At 42.1% G+C, this 12004-nt stretch overlaps 1 protein-coding gene and 1 pseudogene across 1 annotated transcript in view; both read right to left on the bottom strand.

Annotated features, from left to right (window-relative positions):
- The window catches only part of DNAH12 (dynein axonemal heavy chain 12), a 185315-nt gene that overhangs the window by 70808 nt on the left and 102503 nt on the right, over positions 1 to 12004 (bottom strand). Inside the window, exons 43-44 of the mRNA XM_075550753.1 lie at positions 10994 to 11155; positions 4164 to 4358 (exon numbers count right to left, since the gene is read on the bottom strand). Coding sequence (XP_075406868.1) covers positions 4164 to 4358; positions 10994 to 11155 — 357 coding nt within the window. The remainder of the gene's footprint in view (positions 1 to 4163; positions 4359 to 10993; positions 11156 to 12004) is intronic.
- On the bottom strand, positions 8715 to 10076 carry LOC142448527 (rho family-interacting cell polarization regulator 2 pseudogene; annotated as a pseudogene).

Genomic DNA, 12004 nt, shown 5'->3' with positions numbered 1-12004 from the left:
GGTAAAAAAAAAAAGGCTATTGGAATTTTTATTGGGATTACGTTGCATACATCATTTTAGATAATATTTACATCTTAACAATATTAAGTCTTCCAATCCATGAACATGGACCCTCTTTCCATTTAAGTTGTCTTTAAGCTGCCTCAGCAGTTTTCACTGTATGCGTCCTCACCATCTTCGTTAGATTGACTCCTAGGTATTTAATTCTCTTAGATGCTACTAAAGATAGAATTATTTCCCTAATTGCTCATTCACATTTATAATTGCTGGTGTACAGAAACGCAAATGATTTTTGCTTGTTGACTTTCTACCCTACAATTTTGATAAATTCCTCTATTAGCTCTAGTTTTCTGTGGACTCTTGGATTTTCTTTTTGTAGGATCATATCCATGAATAGAAATGATTTTACTTCTTTTCCAGTATCAAGTCAAACCCACAGCCATCCAATTGATTCCAACTCATAGCACCCTATAGGATAAGGTAGAAATGGGTCCTTTGGGTCTCCAAGGCTGTAAATCTTTATGGAAGCAAGATATCTCGTTTCTCTGCTGCACCAGCTGCATTTTAAACTCCTGACTTTATGATCAACAGCTCAATGGTTACTTCACTATGCCACCAGGACTCCAATATTAAAAAACAAAATAGCTAACACAATGCCACCAAGCTGATGCCGATCCATAGTGATCCTGTAGGACAGAGTAGAACTGCTCCTGTGTGTTTCTGAGACAGTCACTCTTTACAGGTGAACAAGCCTGCCCTTTCTCCTGCCCAATGGCTGATGGTTTCTACTGCTGGCCTTATGGATCACAGCCCAATGCATAACCATGATGCCACCCGAGCTCCGATATGGATACCTTTTATTTATTTTTCTTGTCTTGTTGCTTTGTCTAGGACTTCTAATATAAGATAGAATGGGCAAGAGTATGGGGCATCTTTGGTTCCTAATTTCAAAGGGACGCTCCCAGACTTTCTCCATTAAATATAATGTTGGCTGTTGGCTTTTCTTATATGCCCTAAATCATACTGAGGGATTCCCTTCTATTCCCATTTCTTTAGTGTTTCCATCAAGAAAGGGTGCTAGTCCTTCTCGACATGAATGCTGAAGACAAAATGGGTGCATAAGTAAATGTGGTGAAGGAAGTGGATGGTGCCCGGCTATCAAATGATACAGCATCTGGGGTCTTAAAGGCTTGAACTTAAACAAGCAGCCATCTAGCAGGGAAGCAAATAAGCCAGCATGGAAGAAACACACCAGCCTGTGTGATCATGAGGCATCAACAGGAGCAGGTATCAGGTATCAAAAGATAAACAATTATATCAATCAGGTATCAAAAGATAAACAATTATATCGATGTGAATGAGTAGAAAGAAAATGTTTTGGAAATGTTTGTGCCAACATGTGTACAACTGTGCTTAATACGATTGAATGATGGATTGTTAAAAGATTTGTAAGAGCCCCCTAATAAAAGGATTAAAAAAGGTGCTAGATTTTATCAAATGCTTTTTCTGTCTCCACAGAGAGTCATGTGATTATTTTCCTTTGTTCAATTGATATGGTATATTACGTTGATTGATTTTCTAATATGGAATTATCTCTAAAAAATCCCAATTATTCATGGTGTTTGATTTTTAATATCTGTGATAGTTATGTTTACCGGGCCAACCTGGCCTATAGGAAAATGTGGGATTAATCAGGTCACAGTTTGATCAGAGGACAAAGAAATAAATGGCCAGTGTAAGATAAGACAAAATAATAATAATTTATAAATTATCAAGGGTTCATGAGGGAGGGAGGAGTGGGAGGGGTGGGGGAAAATGAGGAGCTGATACTACGCGCTCAAGTAGAAAGCCAGCGGTTTGAGAATGATGACGGCAACACATGTACAAATGTGCTTAACATAATGGATGGATGGATGGTTGTGATAAGAGTTGTACGAGCCCCCCCTATAAAATAATAAATAGATAAATAAAATGTATGTCAAAAGAGAAAAAAGATAAAGAAATGGCTCTGTAAGGCCCACCCCGCCTCTTTTGCTCTCTGGTGATTGGACCAGCTAGTTCTCTACCTCACCCTGTGTGTTAAACACCGTAGGGCCCAGCCAACCTGTGGAGCATGGATCATGTCGCTAGAGCTGGGAGGCTTCTTTCTCCAAGACCTGCTTCAACACAGTGCTGCTGCACACATCACTTGAGCTTGAGGCTGGTAGATCCTGTTTCCTTGCTTTGCTTGAGTTCCACGTCCCATCTGGGCCTGCTTTAGTAAGCTCCTGTGCTTTGGACTGCTGCTGACCCACCCTGCTGCTTGGTGCCTGCAGGCAGACTCTGCCTGCCTTGCCTGAGGGAACACTGCTGCCCGCTTCCTTGACCTTGGACCCAGCAGCCCTTGTGAGTCAAAGGACTTCCAGTACATTAACTGTTCCACAAAAGTGAGCTGAAGTGAGCCGTCTGTATGGCTGTGTGAACTTATTAGCTGTTAAATTTCTTCTATATATATATATATATATATATATATATATATATATATATATATATATATATATATATATATATTCAAAAGTGTCCTGGTTTTGTTTCTCTAGAGAACTCTTCCTAACACAAGATCTGTTGGATTTTGTTTCAATTTCTTACAAAAACATTTGCATCTTTTATCCTCTGAATTGTTATAGCACTCCTTATTTAAATTAGAGATCTACTCAGAAAGCACTTCCTTTCTTATTGTGTGAACACAGTGGGTTTTTTTTTAAATGCCATTCTGACATGACCATTTGGCATGATATGTGCCCTTTTTAAAAAAAAAAAACACGATTTTTTAGGGACTCATACAACTCGTATCACAATCCAGACATACATCAATTGGAACACAGTGGTTTATACTCATTTTGAGTTTAACAGACAAACCCCAAACACTTTCTCCAGCCTCTGTGACACAGGCTGTCTCTCCAGTGCATTGCTGTGTAATCTTCATTCCTCTTGATTACTGACTTAATTTCCCTTATCCATATGAAACTTCTGCTCACCTCTTTTTCTAATTTTTCCCAACAAAGATGACTCACAATAGAAATGAAAGTCTCATGGGTATGACAAAGGTATCCAGAAGTAGTAGAACTGTATGTATAAGGTTTCATATGCAGTAAATTTATGGCTGGACAGGTTTTTTTGTTTGTTTTACTGTCTTTTGGATTTTTGGTTATTTATTTATTGGTTATTTAATGGAAGCAATGTTAAGATGTGGCTTACATAAACCAAAATCATTTCACGTAATTTACATTGCTGTATTAATATAAAAACTTCCACTAGCCAAATACATGTGCAATCTTCAAGTGGGCAGAATTTGTTTTTCAAACATGCAAAATTGATAACAAATAGGCAAAAGAGAATAAGCCAAATTAGTATCAAAAATAGTTTTTAAAAGAAATTATCCATGGTCAATATACACAGCCCACATTCTACTGGGCATAAAAGTATTACAGAGAGAGCATTGTCAGTTATTGTTCCCAATGGTATAACTATCTTCTACCAGCACCATTCATTTCCCTGATGGTTAGGTGAGGCAATGGCCCTTATTTGCTATTGGCATGACTACAATTCCTGACTCTTGTTTTGCCCCAGTCCAATCATCTACCACACAGTCACCATTTTTTTCCCTAAACTATAGAGTAGCTAAAAATATACATAAACTCACCACATCTTTGAGATAAACCCAAACTTCTAGGCACACCATACCCACCCCTTTTTAGCCTGGTGACTCTCCAAAGGGCCAATATTATCTCCTGGTTCTCTCATTGACAATCAGCTATTACAAACTACTTGCAGCTGTCCAAATGAGCCAAGCTCTCCCCACACCTCTGCTTTTACAATGTGTAGGTAACTAATTCACCCTCACACTTCCAAGACTTATTGTCTTCAGATGTGTATGTTTTGCACAAGAGATTGTGGCTCTTTTCTACAACTGTGACTCCTTATTGGCTTCTCTGTCTTCCAGATTACATACAATGTGAACTGCTTGTAGGGATCATGTCTTATCTGACTCTGTTGCTGAGCATTATATAGTAAGCAATCGTGGAACTCTTGATGAATATATATACTAATGGCGCTTAAAAATATAGATTTCAATAAAACTTCAAAAGAGTTACTTGCCGAAGAAGAAGGAAAAACAAACAAACCTGAAACCAGTCAATGGTACAGCAGTTGATGAGGGATGGGAACTGTCTCAGGCGATTTCGGAAGGCGTCTCCAATGGGGCTGAAGGCCACCACAACATGAAGATTATCCTTGCAGCGACGCACAAAAAAAGCAAACAGGGCTAACGGACTAAGTTCACCATGTTTATTGCCAGCCTGGGCTATTGGGCGAACACCCTGCAGAAGATCAGAAAATAAAGCTTTATGAATTTAACCGCCAGTGAGATTGGCAGATACTAGAATATTAAGAGGTTTTTACCATTCCCCTTAGAATTTTTGTATCAGTAGAATGGCTTTGATGTAGTTTGTACTTAGAAAACACCTTTTAACTCTATAATTAGATACTTTTAAAACAGATATCTGCCATAGAAGTACTCACAAAAGTTCTTCAATTTCTATGTTCAATATATACGTTCAACATAATTCAACATTGTGATTTTTCCTAAGAACTTTATATATATGTCAATTTATTTAATTCTCATAATCACCTACAACTTAATTATTACCATGAAACCAGATCCAAATGTAGACAATCTTACTTCATAGAACCACTCCATTATCATCTTCAGCTTTCTCAGAATTTACTCTCCTTTTCTTAACTTGTTCGTTTTTTTATAGTTCATTATTTGTAAGCTTTTGTTTTTCCCTTTCAACTTGGTCCTTGGGTATATGTTGCCATTTTGGTCTTAGAGTAAATTCAGAGCCATGAATAATTGTATTAGAAAACATAAACATTATGTTTTTTTATATTTTATTGGGGCTCATACAACTCTTATCACAATCCATACATACACCAATTGTGTAAAGCACACTTATACATTCGTTGCCCTCATCATTCTCAAAATTCACTTCCTGCTTGTGTTTTAAGAGAAAAATAATCTAAGTGTCAAACAGTAAGCAACTGGTTAAAAGCAAGAGAAAGCATCCATATATTGAAGTTTTATACAACTGTAAAATATAGCAGGATCTGGGACAACAGTAAGTGCTAGTGAGGGTGTGCAGAAACGGAAGCCTTCCTACACTGCTGTAAAACGGTACCACAGCTATAGAAAACAATACGGCACTGCCGCCAAAAGTTGAGGATTATGGGTAGCAATACCACAAGACCTAGAAATCTCTACATCATAGAGAAACAAGAGTCCCGATAGGAATATATTTGCACACAAAGAGGGTCATCAGAGCACGATGTACAAGAACAAAAAGGCAGAAGCAGCCTAACGGCCTAGCAAGAGAGAACAGATAATAAACTCTGGATGGATACTCTGTAACTTTAAAGGTAAGTAAATCGTCATACAATGGGTGAACCTGGAGGACATTATGCTGAGCTAAATTAGTCAATCACAAAAGATAAATATTGTATGAAACTACTATTAAAAAGTTTTAAAAGAAACTACTATTATTAAAAAAATAAATAAAAGATTTTCTCATGAAAAAAAATTCTTTGATAGTAGCTCGAGGTGGGAGGGCAAGGCAGGGAGGGGAAGCCATGAGCTAGAGGGTGAACAGTGTTTATTTGAGTGAAGGGAAAGGCAACATACAATAAGAAAGAAGCAGCCACGAGCACACAGAAAGAGATGGACGCAAGGGAACACACTGGGGAGTTAGCAAGAATTAAAGGCAACCGAGGAAAATACTGTTGTACACACAATCTTGCAGTAGTAGTGAACTATGAGTAGGTGCAGTGAATTTGACAGTGAATTCCTATATATGTGTATTTTTCTTTGTTTCAAATATATCCGTAATGTGTTGGGACATATGGGGGTCAAAGTTATGAAACCTTGTTACATATAACCAAACACCTAGAAGGAATGAGCCACTGGGCCCGGGGGATTAGTCCCAGAGGACACCTAAATCAACTGGCATAATAGAATTCACAAAGACAATGTTCTACATTATAATTTATTGAGCAGCAACGTAAGTCTTAAAAGGTCACGAGAAATTAGCTAAGGTTCAACTATTGGTGTCTCTCCAGCCAGGGAAAGAGTGATGAAAACTGAAAGACCTATGGAACGTATTAAGGAGTAGACGAACAGACCACACAAACATCAATCACCACAACCCCGAGGCCAGGAGGACTAGATGGTACCTGGGTACCACTACCAACTGCTCTATAAAGGATCACATTAAAAGGTTCTGGGGAGGGGAGAAAGGAGGAACCCATCACAAGGTTGGGGGATGAATAACAGAAATGTGGGTCAAGGGAGACAATGGACAGTGTAAGACATGAAATAACAATAATAAATCATTGATAAAGGATTCACAAAGGTGGGAGGGTGGGGTGGGAGGGGAAAAGAGAGAAGCTGATACCAAGGGCTCAAGTAGAAAGCAAATGTTTTGAGAATGATGATGGCAACACATATACAAATGTGCTTGACACAATGAATATATGTATGGATTGTGATAAGACTTGTATGAGCCCCCAATAAAATGATTAAAAAGTTTTGGAAATTTTGATGGCAACATATGTACAAGTGTGGTTAACACTATCGAATGGTGGATTGTTATAAGATTTGCAAGACCCCCCCCAATAAAACGATTAATAAAAAAGAGAGAGAACTTAATAAATAAATAAAAGGTTCCAGAAAGAGTGTAAGGAAAATGTTGAACAGAACTCAAATCATAAAAACAGAGCAGACTTACCAGTTGGAGAGAGGCTAGTGGGCCTGTCAGATCTAGAGCTGACTTCACCCCAATGTAAGAATAATCATCCACTTAATATCGAGAACAGCACATGCCTAAGGACAAAGTTCAAAGGGCCAGGAAAAGAGGAGGAATGGAAACAGGAAACAAAGGGAGCAAGTGGGACATGGGAGGGGCCAATGAGGGGACTGCAATGGATGAGTTCAAACAGAATGTGTATGAATGTTGAATGGAAAATTGATGAGCTGTACTGTCAACGTTAACTTAATTCACAATAAAAAGTTTTGTTGTTTTTTTAAAGATGGAAACACTCCTTTTTTCCCACATTTTTATTTTCACTTTTTTTTTGGTAGGCACTTTTCAATGTATGTAAAACTGTCTTATATAAAAATAAAGCGTAGCAAAAAGTGGTACAACCAAGGATTACACTAGCACTGTCTCTGGGATTTATTCCACAGCAGTTCAGGAGGAAGCTAGCAGGTAGAAGAGATGAAACAAGACTGGCATGAATTGGTATGATGGAACCTTGCAGGGCATGCTGGGATTCATCACATGATTCTCTCTACTTCAGTTTGAAGCTTTCCAAAATCAAAAGCTTAAAACTATTACAACCAGAAAGCCTTGAGAGACATAACTGATGCACTTCCTCCACTTATAGTACTCAACCCCAAATAAAACGCAACCAGTAAACAACAAATTGTAAGAGTCATGGAGTCAATGCCAGAATCCACATACTACCAGTATCTACTTCCAAGTGGTGATGTCTTCCATGTCCTGACATAGGAGCTAGCCATCTAAGGCACTTACACTAAAGGGGTCACGGGATAAATCCCAGAAACACACAAACAGAACATGGCTCATGCCCCCTAAATAATGCATTTTACATTGTATTTGTTCTTTGAGAGCTGAGAAGAAAATGAGTTCTGACTTTGAAGGAACCAGCCCTTTCCCTCCTGGACCGGACCCTGGAAGTACCAAAGAAAACTCATCATATGGCCCGGAGAATCCTAAATTGCTGGTCACAAGCAGAAACATTACAGATAGAATACTCCTAGTTGTGAGAGGAGCACTTCCCAATATTGAAGAGGAATCTTTGAATGGGGGATCGAGGGGATGAGTCCCGCAGGGAGCACTAAATGTCTTCTGTCAAGTCAGGTGGTAGGTGCTGCCTGCACATCTTTTTTTTTTAAGGTCATTTTATTGGGGGCTCTCACAACGCTTGTTACATCAAGTGTATCAGACATATTTGTACATATGTGGCCATCATTCTTTTCTAGACATTTACTTTCTATGGAGCCCTTGGGATCAGCTCTCCCCCCCCCGCCCCCGCCTTTTCTATTCCCCACTCATGGTCCTTGACATACTATAAATTGTTATTAATTTCATATCTCACACAGACCACTGTCTCCCTTCCCCTCTGATTTCTGTTGTTCACCCCTCTGCGGGAGTGTGTGTACTTATGTGCCATTCATTGCAATCAGTACACCCTTCCTCCCTCCTCTCCCCACTTCCCCCTACCCTCTTGGTTTCGCTATTCCCATTCCTGTTCCTGGGTTCTGTGTGGCGTGAGCTTTATCTCTTCCCTATACCTATGTACATGTTCCAGTCCAGTCCAGAATGGGAAGCAGCACTGGGGTCATGATAGTAGTGGGCGAGAAAGCCTCAGGGAACCAAGGGCATATTGCATGATCCATCAGTACTCTACTGCACCCTGATTGACTCATCCCTGCCCTGTGACCCCTCGGTGGGGGATGTTCCACTGTCTACAGATGGGCTCGGGGTCTCAGCTCTGAGCTTGTGGATGTCTTAGCACAGGGTGGGGAAGGCCTTGCTGGGCTCTGTCTCAGACACTCAAGATGGCACAAAAGCACACGGGCAACGTCTGTCAGTCTTTTAAAGCACCATTGTTTCATTCACCCTCAGTGATTGCCATCCAAGAGGCAGCATCGGCTTTGGCTGTGGGCCTTCTGCCAAGGAGCTTCTGGAAGATGCCGAGCTAGTGTCGCCGGTGCCCTCATTCTGGGAGGACAGGCTGCTGTGGCTCAGCTCTGCGGGGGTGATGGTCGTTTCTGGATTGGCCGGCACATTCTGGAGGCAGAGCCAGTTGAGTGGGAAGGCCGGGTGCAGTCTCCATTGGGCAGGTCGCTGAAGCTGAGGGAGAGTGCCGTCTTCTCCTCAGCTGCCTTCCCATTCTCAAAGATGTCATCAGGCAGATGCACGGAGGACTGCTCTTTGAAGGGGGTGTTTCCGGGATGCCCTGGCTGTACATGGACGTTCTCCACTGGAGGGCAGCTTCCTGGTTTCCAGGGTCACGTCCTCTATGGCAAATGGATGGCAGGTGATTTCCAGGTTCAGGTTGATGGAGCTGAGGTCATTGATGGCAACAGCCACCACCTGAGGATGGGCTGCAAACAGCTCTTTGGTCTCGCAGGTCACACTGCCCACCAGGAGGTGAGTTGCCAGCCCCTGGAACTCTGTGACCTTGATGGAAATTAACCCAGCTATCAGGGGCAGGAAAACCATTTCTTCTCCATCCCAGCTCTGTTTGCCGTTGACTTCTATTTTCCCTTTCAGTTTCCAGCTCTGTCGGCCATACTTCATGAAAATCTCACACATCTCCAGGGCAGAGACAAGCAACGACAGCCAGATCTTTCGTCTTGATGGAGAATTCCCCCGGCAAATTCTCCAGCTCTGCCTCGAGGCTGCATTCGTTCTCTGCGTATTCTTTGTGGCTCCGGCTGATCTCGGAAAGACTCTCCCCCAGGCAGCTTTGCTGGCAGGGGACGTGGCAAAGGCTCGCTTCACTTTGCTGGCACCATCCTGGAGGCATCTTTGGATACACTAAGCTTCACAGAGCTCATCTACCTTACCAATGTGGAACTCCAGACATCTCCTGGTCCTTCCCGTCGTTTTCATGTGCTTGTCCAGGGCAAACAGCACACCTAGAAGAGAGTTTCTCTTCATATCTTTGACTTGTCACTTTGTCCAGCTCCGCCTGCTGACCCTGCAGCCACTCGTCAGGTCTGCAGACCTCTTCCACCCTGAGGCTGAGGCTCTTTGGAAGCGCTGCTGGCTTTGTGCCCTAAATTGTGCATTTTCTTGAGTTTGGCCTGAGGCTTCTTGAACGCAGAGGTATTTTCAACGCAAGTTACACCTGGATTGGCTCTCCTCAAGGCCACTGAAACCCTCAAAGGACAGGCTTCTAATGATCCCATTAGGCCCTCCAGGTGGGAAGGACTGAGATCCTACCAACATGATTTCCAGGTGTCTGGCTGGGCGACATTCCTTGTGTGGAGTTGATTCCAGCTGTGACGAACGGGGTGTGTTGGGCTTCTGGAGTGGGTCACACCTTGGTTCTTTGCTTCGCACGCTGAAAGAATTCATGCCAAAGCACATTGTGTGATCCAAGTGAGTTTTCATGATGGACGGGGCAAGTTTCAGGCATTACCGTCTCAAAAGGGTGCACGCTATTTCTGGAAAGTGTGCCAAGCTGCATGGAAACCGTGCTGGGGTTCACAACTGGGCATGAAGCAACCATGTGGAAAAGAGCACCCACAAGTGCGGAACTGGGGTGAGGGATGCCAGGAGGTCAGAAGCCCAAGAACCCTAGAGGCTAAACGTTTGCATGTGGGCCAAGAGACTGTGGGCCCCAAGTAGGCCCAGAGCGGGTGCATGTGCATCCATGCAGGGAGGGAGACCCTCACCCTCCACCTGCCACTAACCAGGAGCGGGGTAAAACAGCACAAAAAGTTTTGTTTTGTTTTTAATTTAAGAGAAAAAAATAAAAGCAGTCTCCCATTCAGTTACGAATAATGTAATTAATATGGTTGGAAGGCAATGTAAAAAAATTTACAAAGTGATTGCTAGTATTCATGTAAGCTGAGATATATTACATTTAAGCAATTTGTAAATATACTTAGCATGCATTTTACTTGGTTAAAATGGACAACACATTACTAAGAATGCTGTGGGGTCTGGTATGGAGGAGGGGGCATATGTGACACCAACGGCTATAAGAACAATTTTAAAGCTACAAAGTATATTAAAGCAACATACTTAAAGGTTAATGGCCAAAATCCTCTCCCCAAGCTATACTTAGTAATGAAGAGCACAGGAAAAAAAGTCAAAGGTGAAATTTCTGTACTGGAGCAGCATTATCTCAAAAGCATTACCTCCATCACTTCTTGCTTTTCGTCTGCGGCAAAAATGTTCGGCACTTCTCCAGTATTGAGCACACTGTCGATATCCTCTAGAAAGGCTTCTTCTTTAATCTGAGTGTCCGTGATGAGGAAGACCGTCTTCAGGCCCTTCATACCAGCATTCCGTAACAGAACCTGACAAATTAAAATGCACATGTCAGCTGACTGGTACACACCTGCTGTGTGTGCTTTCATCCCCTTCAACCTTCTTTGCTGACAGTACTCTGAGTTTAGGGTAGTAACGCTCCCTACTCTAATGGGCTGCCACCAAGGGTCTCCACTTCTCCCCTCCCTTGGGTGGAAACAACCCAAACTGCTTATCATTCCCCAATCCCCTACCCAAACCCATTGCTGTTAAAATTAATTGACTCGTAGTGACCCTCTAATACAGCGGTTCTCAACCTGTGGGTTGCAACCCCTTTGGGGGTCAAATGACCCCTTTACAGGGGTTGCCTGATTCATAACAGTAGCAAAATTACAGTTATGAAGTAGCAGTGAAAATAATTTTCTGGTTGTGGGTCACCACAACATGAGGAACTGTCTGAAAAGGTCGCAGCATTGAGAAGGTTGAGAAAAACTGATAAACAGAAGGTTGAGAACCCCTACCTCTACTAGGACAGGGCAGCAATGCCCTTTGGAGTTCCCAGGCTGCGATCTCTACGGAAGCATCTCTATCATATCCTCATCTTTCCCCCACGAAGCAGCTGGTGAGGTCAATCTGTTGACCTTTCCCTTTACAGCCAAGCACTCAATCACTACCATCAGGGCTCCTTACCTAAGCTTCTGAGAATAGTCATTAACTCAGAGGAGAGCATATGATTAAGCAAGGTTCAAAAGGTTCAGTGCCTTTCTGAAGTAGAGCATTCAAAGGCCAGCAGTACAGAACTTCTGGGGACCGTCTTGGTTGTCTCAGAGAAGGAGCCTGTCCACTTAAGGAAGCCAAATGGGGGAGAGCAGAACCAGGAAATGGAAAAAGTAATTACT

This window comes from Tenrec ecaudatus, chromosome 5 (genome assembly GCF_050624435.1).
Source record: "Tenrec ecaudatus isolate mTenEca1 chromosome 5, mTenEca1.hap1, whole genome shotgun sequence".
In the NCBI taxonomy this organism is placed as follows: Eukaryota; Metazoa; Chordata; class Mammalia; order Afrosoricida; family Tenrecidae; genus Tenrec; species Tenrec ecaudatus.
Note: the sequence above shows the minus strand (reverse complement) of the source record. Positions and strands in the feature narration are given on the sequence as shown.